Source organism: Camelus ferus, chromosome 21, assembly GCF_009834535.1.
Source record: "Camelus ferus isolate YT-003-E chromosome 21, BCGSAC_Cfer_1.0, whole genome shotgun sequence".
Classification (NCBI taxonomy): Eukaryota; Metazoa; Chordata; class Mammalia; order Artiodactyla; family Camelidae; genus Camelus; species Camelus ferus.
In genome coordinates this window covers 8,808,756-8,824,582 of record NC_045716.1, presented here as the reverse complement: position 1 = coordinate 8,824,582, position 15,827 = coordinate 8,808,756, and the positions used below count along the sequence as shown (strand labels likewise).

Below are 15,827 nucleotides of genomic sequence, written 5' to 3'. Positions count from 1 at the left end.
ACTGGCATATTCATTACATAATTTTGTTTTATTATTTTAGTGGTTGCTCTGGGGTTTATAAGCCAAGTTTTAAACAAGTCTGTTTTATTAATATTATACCACTTCATGTACATGGTGATCTTCCATTTTCTCTCTTGCAGACTTTGTGATTTTTTTGTCATTCACTTCACTTGTACATATGTTACAAATTCTACAAAGTATTAATTTTTTTTTGCCTTAAATAGTATGTTGTGTTTTAAATTAAACAGCAAGGAAAAAAGTCTTTCTCTCATATTTTATAACTTTTGGTGCTCTTCTGTTTCCCTCTGGTATCATTTTCCTTTATCCTAAGGAACTTCTTTAACATTTTTCTTTTCTTCTGCAAGTTAGGATTAGCTGTTATGTCCATCCAGGGAATATTTCATTTCAGATCTTGGATTTTTCAGCTCTAGAATTTCTTTTGGTTCTTTTTTATCTTTCATTTTTCTCCTTCTTTTCTTGGGTATTTTTCTTTAATTCTTTTATTTATAATAGTTATTTTAAATGCCATGTCTACTACTTTATCATCTGTCTTTTTTGGATCCATTTATTTACTTTTTTTGTATTTGGAGCATACAGAGTTTCATGACTCTGTGAGTTACACAGATTGTAAAATATTTATTTCTTTAAAAAGCCTTTTCCCTACTTTTTCCTCTTACCTTTTGTAGGACTCCAATTACACATGTTAGACCACTTGAGCTACTTGATCCTACCATGTTCATCAATCACTGAGCATGGTTTTACCATAGAATATTGCAAATAATTGTTGTTGCATGAGTATACTTGCTAAATTAACAAAAATGCATTCTATATATATATGTGTGTGTGTGTATAATAAAATTTAAACATGTTGGCATTCAGCATTAAAATGTATTTTCAGTTTTTTATTTATCACTTTTGAAATATAGTACACTGAACTGATTAGAAAATGGAAAAAACATGTTTTAGTGATTGAAGAACATGGTAGATGAAGTACTTCATTTTGAATGGCTTTTGTTTTTCAGTAGAGAAAACTAGGTGGTGAGGTTGCATAATAGTTTAGTATAATATTTGGGAACTGGAGTGGGGAGGTAGGGAATGGCTTTTGTTTATTATTTATTAATATCCTGTAAGTATAATCATGGTAATGAGTATTTGAGCATGCTGCAAGGATCTAGTTTGGGTGAGACAGGCATACTTTTGTGCAGCATGGATATGGGTAATGGGGGAAGAGTAGAGACCACCTGAATGTGGGTTTTTGGGTGGAGATAGGGAGAGTGGCAAAGGGAGAACTTTATTCTTCTTGGCATATGCAGATTAATACTCTAACCATAGTTACTTGCATGCTGTGCTTAGTTACATACATGCATGTTACATGCATGCAGTTACATACATGCATGCTGTGTTTAGAATTAAAGTGAATAGTTTTTTGTTTGTTTGTTTGTTTAAAAGAAACTCATTAATTGGGACAGGAGAATTGTGGGAAGCAATCATAGGATAATTCATCAAAATAACAATAATTTAGAGGAAAAAAATTTTCATTGGAATACTTACTTAGTTTGTGGAAGCCAGCAAGCTGGGAAGGAGCAAGATAAGGAGCTAGACTTTTGTTGGTGTTGGTATGTGATAGAACATTTTCGTATTGTTGATTGTTGCTTAGGAAGTTAGGCTGCTTAATAAATTTGGTGCTGTCTGTGCAGGATCTTTTCCGGAGAAACTTTTAACTGATTTTAGTTTTATTTAATTCTCCTTATTTTTAGGCTATTTCACACTGACTTTAGTTTTTTCTTATTATATTATATCGTTTGACCTCCGTATTTTTTATTTTTTAAAATATAAAGCTTAGAATTGTCTTGTTTTTCTCTAAAGAAGTTATAGCTAAGTAATATAATACTTGGAGAGATTTGAAGTGCAAAATGGTTAGTTCCAGAACTCTAAGTTAAGATGTGAGATAAACATTATATGAAATGAAAACAGAGACCTAAATTTTATTTGCAATTTTTCATTTTTTGGGGGGCAGCAGGTGAAATGATACTGTGAAGTTTTGCATTAACTTTTGAGTGTTTCGTTCTTTTTTTCTTCAGAAATTTCTACACATAGACCATCTTCTCCAGGTGGAATAGCTGAAGAAGATAGTGTTTTATTTAACAAACTGACCTACTTAGGATGTATGAAGGTTTCTTCCCCACGTAATGAAGTGGAGGCTTTACGGGCGATGGCAACTATGAAATGTTCCAGTCAGTACCCCTTTCCTGTTACTCTGTATGTGCCAAATGTTCCAGAAGGTTCTGTGAGGTAAGCGCTAATCCTTTTTTTTACCCCCCTTAGACATGTATGAAGCTTTTTGGGTCGTGGTGATGATATTTATCATAGATGAGGCCTAGGACTTAACTGTGAATTCATTTTTACTCTGTAGATGTGCATAGTAAACATGTTTAGGTTTAGACTGTGCTCCTTATTTGCAAGGGGCATTTGTAAAATTATGCTTAGAATGTTATAAATGTAATTATAACTGTAAAAATACTCATAATTTGTATTTTACCTTGTTATGTAACAGTGGTTCAAAAACTAGGTTGATCCCTAGATTTTAAGCTCTTTATGTCAGACAGGAAAGAAGCAAAATGGCTTCTTGTCATATGCTTCATTAGAAATAATATATAATGTCATCTGAACTTTGAATTTATTTACATATAAATCTGATTATGCTTTACTTTGCCTAAAAAAGCTTTCCTTGGTTTTCCAGGGGCTCTTAAACTTTTTTTCAGTTTCAACTCAAGAAACCGTTTATCAAAAGAAACCTCCTTTGCTTTTCCCTATTTTTCTTAATAGGCTTTATTTTTTATCAGAGGTTTTAGGTTCACAGCAAAACTGAGTAGAAAGTACAGAGATTTCTTGTATCCTAGATGTGCACCCCCCTACCTCCGCCCAAACACGCACTTCCCTCATCATCAGCATCCCCTTCCATGTGGTACATTTGTTACGATTGGTGAACTTATGTAATAATTTTCCAACGCCCTTAGTTTATGTTGGGGCTCACTCTTGGTGTTGTACGTTCTATGGGTTTGGACAAATACATAATGATGTGCATCCGCCTTTGCAGTATCATCCAGAGTACTTTCACTGTCCTAAGAATCCTACATTCTGCCTATTTATCTGTCCCTCCTCACAACCACTGGCAACCACTGATCTTTTTACTGTCTCCATAGTTTTGCCCTTTCCTGTATGTTATATAGTTGGAATTGTGTAATAATAAGTAGGCTTTTCATATTGGCTTCTTTTACTTAATAATAGGCATTTAAAGTTCCTACATGTATTTTTGTGGCTTGATAGCTCATTTCTTTTTGGTACTGAATAATATGCCATTGTCTGGATGTACCACGGTTTATTTATCCATTTACCTGTGGAAGGACATCTTGTTTGCATCCAAGTTTTGGCAGTTATGAGTAAAGCTTCTGTAAACATCTGTGTGCAGGGTTTTGTGTAGACATAGTTTTACTTTAAATTTGAGTAAATACCAAGGAGTGTAATTGCTGGATCATATCGTTTGAGTACATTTAGTTTTGTAAGAAACTGCCAGACTATTAAAAGAAACCTCCTTTGATCGTATCGTAACTATCCTTCTTTCTTTCTACTGGGCCTTTTTTTTTCTTCATAGCACTTTTCCTTAACTTGATATTAAATTATATATTTGTTTGTTTATTTATCTCCCTCACTAGAATATAAATCCCATAGGAGCAAGTTATTGGTATTTATTTCCTGCTACAACTTTAGTGTTTAGAGCAATATCTGGGCCATAGCAGGTTTTTAGTAAATATTTGCTGAATGAACAAATAAGTGAACCAGGTCTAGGAATTTAGGTCGAATATGTCCTGAACCTGTAATACTCCCTTAAAGCTGATTTATTCTTTTAAATCCCTTTCTAATTTGCCTCATTCTCTAAAGTTTAGAATGTGAGAAAAGTTCTGAGTACCAAAATAATTGCAATATAAGTTTACAAGGTTTAGGTAAAAATGCTTTGAGTTTTTCAGCAAAGAGTTTTGTAGATATATTGTTTGTATGAAATCTCTTAAGAATATCAAAATGTCTTTTAATGTTATCTATTTAGTTTCAAAGTACCAGACATACCTTAACAGAAACTTAGTGTTTCAAATTGACTGTATTCCTAGTGGGTATCCCTTAGTTTCATAATTTGAGATCCTGAAGTGGTCTTTAGTTTTTATATCAATGTAAGGCTTAGGATTTGTGCAGGAAAAGTCAGAGAAATATTTGCTCCTAAATCCCAGAAACTCCTTTTATCTCTTAAATTCCATTCATCTTTGGTACCACTCTGACCGTTTTTAGGGTAAAAGAGGTTTTGGTTGAATAATGACCTGGGGCTTGGGTAAACTTATGGGTGCTGCTTTATTTAAATAGAAATGAACTCTCCAGGGATGGCCTGTGCTGTTTTTTTTACTGGCATTCCTTTTGTCATAACAGAACAAGACTAGCATTTAGGGATGCGTGACATTGATTTTACCAGGCAATGTATACTTGGCTTTGAGAGTAATTGAATTGTATCATAGGACACAAAAATGAAATAATTGTCAGAAGAAGGTGAAGAATTTGTATGTGTATAGCAAAAATATGAAGATAATTTGTTTCCTTGCATTGTTAGTACCAGTTTATTTTTGTGATTTTTAAGATAATTATGTTTATATGTTATTGGTATAATAAAACTGCCTTTGTTCTTTGATAGTTTGGTAATATTTTATCTCATTTTTCATCACTGTTCTGCAGAATCATAGACCAATCTAACAACGTGGAGATAGCATCTTTTCCAATCTATAAGGTGTTATTCTGTGCACGTGGACATGATGGAACAACAGAGAGCAATTGCTTTGCATTTACAGAGAGCTCCCATGGTTCAGAAGAATTCCAGATACATGTTTTCTCCTGTGAAATTAAAGAGGCAGTAAGTATAATATATTGTAGCAATTTGCTATTGAGATGAACCAGGGTAATATTTTTGAACCCTAATCTCACTGTCATGTAATTTTGTATGTATGACCATATACCGTATTACATAAATTTGGAGTATATGTCTAAAGACAAAATATTTGTAAGGGCACAGAACTGAATATGGAAAGCTAAATCTGATAACTCTGTGCACTAAAGTGGTGCTGTAGGTAGGGCACTCTCAGTTTAACAGATTAACGGAAAAGTTCCCCTCGATGGGGTGTCCTCTCACCCCACTGTGATAGTGATTGCTCAGGCTTAGAAAGGAGGAATATTTTTGTACCCCTTTTATTGTTTTGCCCAGGTTGATTGGTCCATGTGATTGAAAAAAAAGTTTTCTCTGCTGGGTATCTCTACTTAGATACCGCACTAAGATTGTTTCATAGACCTCTGTGGTTCTCACTGGTGATCTTTTGTTATGTGCTTTCACTCAGAGGCTGTCTTTTGTTCTAGAGAACTGGTTTAATAAAAAAAACAAATGCTAACATAAAGCAGGGGTATCAACTTGTAGTATTTTACAGATGCCGGTAAGTTCCTCTTCGCAATTATTAAGTGGTAGATTATTCTTAGACTGGAGAAGTATGTAAGAATCAAATGGCTGCTACATAAATGCGGGAATGGCCTTCTTTTCTGTATCTATTGAATTCTCCCCAGTTTAAATACAAGTTGCACTTTCAGAACTTCAGGACTTATGTAACCATTCCAAAGGCATTAATAAACGTGTTTGGATGGACAAGGTCTCAGGTGTGTTTGCTTTTGGAAATATAAATTGTCAGCACAAAATGCTGAAAGCCGCAGTTGCTCTATTTTCTCTTTACCATGAAACTTAAATGATTGTATTAACAGGAGTTCTGAGAGTTTATTTCTGGCCACACTGTGGAATTCATAGAAATGTAGATTTCTGTGTGTTTGATACTAAGCTTGAGGGGGTCTGTTGGTTGTTATACCTTGGTGATTAATTTTACACTAAAATTAACATGCACACACACACATAATTTAGATTGTAGCCATAGAAGTTCTTTGTCAGAAGCATGCCTGTGTAAGAAGTTCAAGTTTGTTTGTTTTTTTAGATAGTTCTAAATCATCCCAGCGTTTATGTACACACAAACATACATACATACATATACATAGACATATACACATATACATATGCTGACTACTTAGCCAAGTGTGTGAGGCATAGGAGAGTGAATGAGTACAAGAGTGCCTGGCACATAGGAGGCAATGAATATAAATAAGTTGAAAGAATGAGTGTGTGTTTGTAAATTAGGGGTTCTGTTTCTGATCCTTACAACTCCACCACAGAGGTGGGGAAGCAGATGGTAGAGTCCTGGCATTTCATGTTGGCAGCCATCATTAAACATACCTGTGTGGTTTCTGGATAACTGGTGCTCAACAGCAAGAAACTGAACTCTGAAGAATTGGAGAACCTGCTGATGGAGAGTCAGAAACACTGCTGCAGAAGGAAACTGAAAGGGACCTGGTTGCAAGCATTTTTCAATACTGTGATGGTATGAAACTCTCTTTATGGATTATAGCATCCACTGGTTATGGGTGGGAGAAATATTTGTCATTTTTGAGAACTTTAACAGTGGGTAAGCTGGGGAATTCTTGGCTTGACCATTTTGGATATGGTATTAAATATTATTTGTAGAGAGGCTGTTTGGTGCATTGCAGGTTGTGAGAAAGTGATACCCATGTATTAATTTTTTTAGAGTAAATTTTTCAAAGTTTTGCATTATAGGACGTAGGTGATAAAATTCACTGTTTGAAGGAGAAATGCATGATAATTGTCTTTCAGCTTTATTACTAGAGATCATTTCTGAATGGAAAATAACCCAATATAAATATAAAACTTAGCCAGGCACTCTGCTAAGCACTTACTTGATACTCATAACATCTCCATAACACAGATAGTATTTAGTCGAGTGATCTTACGCTCCTCTTTGCCTGGAGCAGTCCTGGTTTATGCCTGTTGTCCAGGTATACTATTAAAGCACTTCTTTTTATTCTCAAAAGTATTGTGGTTTGGCTGATGAATTGTATGGTTACCCTTTCTTTATCCCAAGGCTAAGAGAATAGATGATAGAACTGGTTTCAGAAGCAAGTTTCTGACTCTGAAGATCCATGTAATTTTCAGTAACAACTTTCCTGTTGCTTTCTTCTGAAAAGTGAATGTGGAGTTTTATCTTTCAATTATGCTTTATAAAGGGATTTTTCAGTCCTGTAGCTTGCATTCCAGCAACCTTTGCATTCTACTCATGCCTTTTACAGAAGATGTCTGACATTTTCCTGTCTTCCTTAAAGAATAATTACTCTTTTAATTAATCTGAAGCTTTTTTTTGTTGGATTTGCTGGTTGTCTGGTTATCTGATTCCTAGAAGTTTCTTGTTCTGTGGTGAAAGGACAACTTTAGTCCTCATTGTTTGGGTCCCTCTCGATAGGCACAGACAGTTGACAAAGATAGCTCAAGAACAGATGACAGACATTCTTATTGCTTAAATATGTGCTATGCAGCACTGTTGCTAATTTGTTTCCCGTTGTTTGCAGACTCCTTGGATGAGGTCTGAAGAAGTTTGTCAGTTAAAGGCATGAAGACATCTTCTCAAGAGGGAGTAGCAGCATGGCTGCCACTACCAGCGGTCACTGTGATTTGCTCTTATTTCACCATTAAGCCCCACAAGCAGCAGGCACCAGCAGTGGTAGAGGGGAAGCACAGTGAGTGTGACGGCTTTGTTGGACCTGTCACAAGGATTGGGGTTCCCCCACAGAAGGGTTAGGACACATTTGACTTATTACCCTGGATATTCTTCTGTAGGACTCTGCTGTAGTGGATCTCAGTTCTCTATGGACTAAAGAGTTGGGGAATCCAGCCAGAAATACCCTGATACTGATGATCTTTGTGCAGGGAGAGTGATGTGGTAGACTTCGGCTGAAGAATTGCAGACAAAGCAGAGTATCAGAAAGCATAGTGAAAAAAGCCGAGGAGGCACCTATTCTGTTGCATCTTTATGGATATATTATACAAAACTGTTTTTTAAAGATACTTTAAAAGGCTTAGTTGACTCTCCTTAAGAATTTATTTTTACTAGGCAGTGTAACCATTTTCTTCAAAACAGATTTTGAAGTTTTTATAGTATAATATACTTAACCATTATGAGCAGTTCTCATAATGGTTGCATAATAGAAGCAGGTTGTCATCATCAGGTGTTAAAGACATTCAGAGGTATTTCATGATAAATCTCAAGGGTATCATTAGGAAGATATTTATTCTTAATGTACTGGTTTTTCTTGGGGTTGCTGATAGGCCAATATTAAAAGAAAACCTTATTCCTTGAATGGAAAAAAATTATTTCTAAACACATATTTATGGAGATAGTGTTTTAGAAAAATGCTTTACTTTGGAAATTAATTTGTAAGTTATATTGTTAGTGTTCTTCTTAAATAAGTTGACCTTTTTAATTTTAAAAAGGTTTCTTGTATAATATGCCTCTTATTTTAGCTCCTTTCAGTGAGTAATATATTTGAGCAAGTTGTCTTTAAAATTTTAACACATATCTTTCTGGGTGTCTTTTATAGAATGATTTTTCTACATTTATTTTGGGGGTGAACATTTTCTTGATACATTTTTAAAAGAGTTGATTCTCTTTCGCCAGTATTAGTGAAAAGACTTTATCTTGGAAAAATTGGCTATGCTATTTATTTTAAGTAAATACCTTGTTTAATCTCAGTTTTGGGACTGTTAACATGTAATGCATATTTGAGAATTTGGAAAATACTGAAATACAAAAGAAAATAAAAGTTACTCAGAATTCCACCAGTTGGCGTATCTCCTTTCTATGTACCTACATGTGCCCTCCTCCCCACCTCTTCAAAAACAGCAACTCCAACAGATAGTTTTGTGTTTAACTAGTCCTTTCTGTGTCTATTACCTTCTAGGGAAAAATTGTACTGTATTATTTGTCAATAAAACTTTTGACTTCTGCAAAGAAAATGCCTATTCTGGATTATTGTGTATGTGTGCATACTATTTTATTTATATATATACATATATACATATGTGTATATATAAAATATGGTGTGACATGTATAGAAATGTTTTCCATGGTATTATGTTTTAAATTTTCTTTTCCTGATGAAATTGGTTACCCCATTTGTTCCGGTAACTACAAACACTGATAATCATTGTTTCTGAACTTACTCCACCTTACTAAATTCCTGGATCATCATTCTAGCATATTCACAGACTCTAGAAGTCTCAAAGGACTTTAATCTTGCTGTTGGAAATATCAACTTCTAAGACACGGTCAGGATTAAATGCAGTTTGATTGCTGTTAATGAAGTTAATGTACTGTTACGTCCTTCCTCCAAAAAGAGAGAAGGGTGTAACCTGATTTTCCCTCCCATCATTCTCTGTCACTATAGTTCAGCCCCGTATACTTAGCCTTTTGAAAAAGACATCCCTGAGCCTTGCCCATCTACTTTAGAATATGCCAAGTTCTTTGACTTTTTTGGTGTGGCCTAATGTAGCAGGCTTGCTGACAGCTCTGATATGAAGAAAATGAAATAGAAGATATGGGACAGAAGAAGAAAGGATAAATACAGTTGGGATTTGACTCTACTAATGTATCAAAAATTATGTACAGGTATTCTATTTTCATATATAATGTTTTCTCAAAAGTATCCTTAAAATGTTCTCTTAAAGATATGTAAAAAGTAAATAATAGACCACACTTTATTTGGGGTTAGGTTGTGGGGAGTACTCAAAGAACTGAAAGTAAAAGTCCCTTTTTATGCTTTACCTTGTAAGCATAATCTTCAGTGACTTATTTCTAGCATGTACTTTGATTCTGTTTCCCTCTATAACACTTAAATCATTGAGCTAAGTCAAACAAGAGTTCATTTGAGGCTGAACATTTCTTCTTTTGGATTGCCTGATTATTCCTGTCCATTTACCCCAAGCACATTCAACTTACACGTGATGAAATGTAAGCTCTATGTTCGCTGCTGTATCCCTAGCACCGAGGATAAAACTTAGCACACAGAAGGCACTCAAAAACTATTTGTTGAGTGAATGAGTAAATTTATCATTGTCTTAATTCTATGGGATTTGAGGTCTACAGTTGACTAATATCAATTTTTGCTGCTTTATTGTTTTTACTCATTTATGTAAAATTATAATGGGATAACACATTAACATATTAAAAAATTTTACGAGCACTGTGATAGAAATTTGATGCTATTGCTGAAGTTGAACTTTAGGCTGACAGGCAGCATTCTTATACAGGTAAAGTGTATAAGTCAGTTAATTTAGAAAACTTAATTTGGCATTGGAGAGGCAATTTGGGGTAATCATTAATTACTAGACGTAAGAGTGGCTATTGGAAGTTTGAGGACCATTTTGTTTTTGCATGCGTAGACTGTGTGTATGAGAAAAGGTAGAGTATATTAATATAACAAAAATAGACAATTGAGGAAAGTCTCCCATTTAAGAAATTGTACTGTTGATGAGAGCACTCTTATTTCAAGCAGATTGTAAAATATTATAATCCTAGACTACTATAATTCAAAGAATAATTTGAATTCACTTTATCTAAAGGGAAGAATTTGTTAATATTCAGAGAAGTTTTGTAACTAGTACCTCCCAAAGTGAGATTTTGAAAATATGACCATTGTTTAAACACTTCTTATTTCATGTTTTCATTTGTTCAACCCATGGGTGGCCTGAGAGATTTGGAAGGTCTTTTGTGCTTCAAGCTTACAAGTTTGAGATGTATGATGCTTCTTTTGGAACCAGGGAAGAGAATAACTTCTGGAAAAGTATGGGATTTTAGAGTCCTTCTTTAGGAAAAGAGTATAAGCCATTGGGACTACCTACCTACCTACCTACCTACCTACCTACCTACCTACCTACCTACCTATCTCATTTTGTGTGTGTGTGTGTGTGTATAAAGTAGTCACCAGAGTGGCTTAATACTAATAAATTTGATAAGAACATTTTAGTATTCATTCATTCTGTGACACATTTATACCACAACAACATTGAGTAACAACACTGGAAGCTCTTGAAGCCATGTTACCACATTTGCTTACTCCTAAAAACAGTATTTATTCTGTGCCTCAGGATAGAAGTGTTCATTGGGAAGTTCAGTGTTCATTAGGAAGATTTAGATGCCAGCACCATTTGAGTGATTATCTTAGGATTCATTTCATTTCAATTTATGAGTCCTAGAAACATCTATAAATACATACAGCTTCTTTTGTGAGTTTAAGATAAACATCTTTATTACAATGTTTAAATGCCAGATTGAAAGACGCAAGCTACAGTTGATTCTTGAACAACGTGCTCAGGGTCGGGTGTTAGGGGCGCTGACCATCCGCTTAGTCAAAAATCCATGTATAATTTATAGTTGGCCCTCCATATCCGTGGTTCCTTCTTATCCACGGTTCCACATCTGCCGATTCAACCAACTGTCGTTGTATAGTACTGTAGTGTTTACTATTGAAAAATACCCGTGTATAAGTGGACCTGTGCAATTCAAACCCATGTTGTCCAAGGGTCAACTGTGTGTCTATGTGTATATATGCTTATACTATATATATGCTATATATTATAAACTACATATATATGCTTAGACTATATGTGCTTTATCTGCTAAAAAAATTGTGGCTATAGATTCAAGAATTAGTAGAGAAATCTATAAAAATACAGTTAAAATTTTTGCCTAATATTATTTTCATTTTTATTCTTTTAGGTAAGCAGAATTTTATATAGTTTCTGTACAGCATTCAAACGTTCTTCTAGACAAGTTTCTGATGTCAAAGACTCAGTTATTCCTACCCCCGACAGTGATGTGTTTACATTCAGTGTCTCCTTGGAGGTAAAAGAAGATGATGGAAAAGGAAACTTTAGGTGAGGTTATTTGGAAAGAATAAAAATGTCTGAAATGTAATATCAGCTGATATAAAGGTTCCAGAAACTATACAGTGTTGGTATAAAGCTTTAGGCTGATAAATATTTCGCCAGTGAACGCATGGTTCACTTTTGTCATGGTTTTCAGATATTTTATGTAAAAGATTTTCTTCATATTTAAAAATACTTATACTATGGAAAATTTAGTAAAATAATAAAAGAATAAAAAGCTATGATATTGTCAGCCACAATCACTTTTAATATTTGATTTCTAGGGTGTAGTTTTATACAGTTGTATATATATAATTCTTTTTAAGTTCATGATAGAAGAATTTTTCTCTTGCAGTACTCTTAGGATTAAAGAAATTGTTACTGATTACTAGTAGTATATTGTATGGTTTGATTATCATTTAATTAACCCTTTCCTCCTGTTGTATGTTTGGAATGTTTTTCTTTAGTTCAAAAATAAACAGATAAAAGGAAATAGTTACGCTCTTTAACGATAACCTGTGTGCCTTTACTTTGCCTTTATTTCTAACAATAGTTGTTAGGTAGGTATTTTATCTGTATTTTTTTTTTCAGGTATAGAAATTGAATCTCAGGTCAAACAAGTTGTTCAAGATATTTTCTTTTCAGATAAGGCGACCTATATTTTAGACATTTATTGTTTTCATGAGAATTGTCAGTCTGACCTAAGCTAGAATTAACTTGCCCTGATCTATATCCCTTTGTTCATGTTTTATTTATAGTTACTTGGATTTGTCACCATCATTTCAAGTTCTAGGTGTTTAAAAGTAAGCTCTTCTCAGTTGTCTTGCCTTGGGTTTCCCTGTGTTAAAGGCAGTCTTGACCACACAACCAGCTTAATCAGAAATGTGACAGTCTTCAAAGTAATTAATTAAATAAGCCATGTGCCTGAATTTGTTAACATTTAAAAGCTAAAATTTGAAATGTCATTTAAAAAGTTTCATTTTTAATCTTGGTTAGAGATAAATTATAAGGTTCTTGTAAAGCCAGTTTAAAAATTAATTCCAACTCTGTTTTGCTGACAGTGAAGTTTGTAGTTTGTTACTCTGGCAAGATGAGAGTTTAGTACATCTTAAGCTTAAATACTTTGTTGTCTCATTTTACCCTTGAAATAGGTTATATTTTTAAGTATTTTTATTTATTGTTTTGATAATTCCTTTTTTTTTTTGTATATTTCAGTCCTGTGCCTAAGGATAGAGATAAATTTTATTTCAAATTAAAACAAGGAATAGAGAAGAAGGTTGTGATTACAGTGCAGCAACTTTCTAACAAAGAATTAGCTATTGAAAGGTAAGCAGCTTGCTCCTAAATGCTACCAAAAACTTGTATTGACATTGTTACTGTGTTTCAAGAGACATACTGTTGAATCGCAGCTGTATTATTTACTGTGACTTCTCTCCATACTTCAGTTTCTCCATTTAAAAGTGAGAATGAGAATCATGCTTTCCCCACTTAAATAAGTTAGATATAACTGCTTCGTTGAAAATCTCAATGGGGAAAATAAACATGAAATGTCTTTATTTTTTCAGTAATAACTGCTTCAACCCTGTTTGGGCTTTTCCCTGCTCTCCCTTATTTACATATAGGACAAACACCCTAACCTCTCAATCATTTTTGTTTATTAGAAAGTCTATTTACTTACTGAGATTTCAGAATCTTTAAGAGATCTATCTTGTAAATATATAAACACGCTCATAGATACACGTGTGTGCATGTGTTTGTATTTGTATTTGATCGTATAAAAACAAAACAACTCATAGGACAAAAGATATTATAAACAAAATCAATAACATGATATTTCTGGAAAAAGTGTTGTAATATAGATGACAGATGAAAGGTTAATATCTATCATATACAAAAGTTTCTTAACAGTTGGTAGAAAGAAGAGAAAAATGAGCGAGAGTATGCCTAGACAAATCACAGGAAAGCTAACAAACATACGTGTGAAGATGTCCCAATTCATGGGGACATATAATTAAGGGAAATGTAATTAAGGTAACAGTAAGATATCAGATTGGGAAAAGTAACACGTAGAATTGGTGGGGATAAGGGGAAAAAGGTAAAGAGTGTGTGCATACGTTTTGAAAAGCAAGCTGGTAACATCGGTAAAGATTAAGAAATACCTGTATTTGGACACATCAGTCCCATTCTAGGGAATCTATCCTACTGGGAATAAAAATACTCTATCTAAGGATGTATTTTTAAGGATGTCTATTACAGCGTTGTTTATAGTGGCAAAAAACTGGAAATAAAAACAAATACCCATTCACTTGACTTGAAGGAGTAGAAGAAATTGGTGGCAATCACAAGAGAAAGAGAGCCTCTTCATCAAGGCTACTGTGTCCTCTGACACTCCCTCTCCTCCCCTGCACATTCTCTAGACTGGGATAGAGGTTGGGGTCAGTTAAGGTGCTGGCTGATGGCATCATGGTCACCCCTGTCCCTCTTAAATCTAGGTGAAACTTTCTGTAGAATGTGAGATATTTAGCTCTTTGCTCCTATCTTTGGATCCTGCTGCCAGTATCCAGATAACAGGAAAAGTTCTGTTCAGCATCTTGGTACAGTGATGCATGCATGTTTTTCATTGTTTATGAAGTTTGGCCTTATATAAAAACTGCATTTCATCAACTTTAAGAGGAGGCATATATTTTCATATTTAACATTTCTGAAATTGTATGTTTAACAGTTGATGGCATCTTATAATTATAATTGTCATCTTTTTATTCCTTTTAGTTGTGTAAAAAAATTGTAAATCTTAAAGTTGATTGTTTCTTAAAATTGATTAAAATAGATGAAGATTAAAGGTATTGTTGATTTTGAATAATTTAGTCCTAAAAGAATGATGATGTGATTTTTTTTTTGTTAGCAGTAGAGATAGCAATATTTTAATCTTTTTATTTGGAAGCAATTTCAAAATTACAGAATGTTAAAAAAAAATAAAACTAGTAGAGAGAATGCCTATATATGCTCTCTACTCAGTTGTCTGTTTAGCAACATTTTATCCCATTTGCTTTGCACCCACTTTCTCTATCTCTGAATCTTTCCATCCCTCCCTACCTACATTCACACACTCACAAACGTACACACACGTAATTGTTTTTCTGAATAATTTAAGAGTAAGTTATATACTTCATGGTGTCTTAGCCCTATTGTATGTATCAACTTCAGTGAATTTATCTTAGATACAATACTTTTACTCTAACCTACTATCTGTCCCTAGTTTGGTCAGTTAACCCAGTAACACTCTTTTCCCCTATCCAGTTCAGAACTTACACTTGGGTCAGATACTGTGTTTAGTTGCCATATGTCTTTAGATTTCTTTAATTTGGAAACATTGCCACAGTCTTTCTCTCTTCTTACAACATGGACATTTTTGAAGACTACATCCTTTTCCTATCTTTTTAATACAACTTTGCACATTTTAGGTTTATCTAGTATTTCCTCATGATTAGATTCAGATTAGTGCTGCATAGGTGATGTTCTTTCCTTCACAATGTATTATATGTGAAGGAACTTGATAATCATCTGTCTCTTTCTGGTGATGTTAATTTTGATTACCAGTCAAGAAGTTTGGTTTCTGCACTGCAATTCCTTTTTTTCTCCTCCCTTGCAGCTAGTAAGCATTTTGTGGGGAGACCCATGAAAATATCCTGCGTCTCATCAAAATTTCCTCCTTGATTTAGCTTTCATTCATGGTTCTTGGCTATCCAATCTTTATTGTGATGAATGCAAAGTAATAAATAATTTTCTATCTTTTGTATGCTCTCTAGTCAGCACTTGACATTTTGCTGTAACAGAGCTCTTCGTTCTCTTCCATTTAGTAATCTTTGTTATTGATACAGACTTATGAATCCCTCCCTCCACCCGCAGTAGTTTATAATTCAGTACGGTGCTT

General features: G+C 34.0%; 1 protein-coding gene across 2 annotated transcripts in view; it reads left to right on the top strand.

Annotated features, from left to right (window-relative positions):
* RABGAP1L (RAB GTPase activating protein 1 like) overlaps positions 1–15,827 on the top strand; it is a 563,059-nt gene that overhangs the window by 63,005 nt on the left and 484,227 nt on the right. For both annotated transcript variants that reach the window (XM_032463693.1, XM_032463694.1), the window contains exons 4-7: positions 2,082–2,292; positions 4,774–4,948; positions 11,748–11,905; positions 13,112–13,222. In XM_032463693.1, coding sequence (XP_032319584.1) covers positions 2,082–2,292; positions 4,774–4,948; positions 11,748–11,905; positions 13,112–13,222 — 655 coding nt within the window. The remainder of the gene's footprint in view (positions 1–2,081; positions 2,293–4,773; positions 4,949–11,747; positions 11,906–13,111; positions 13,223–15,827) is intronic.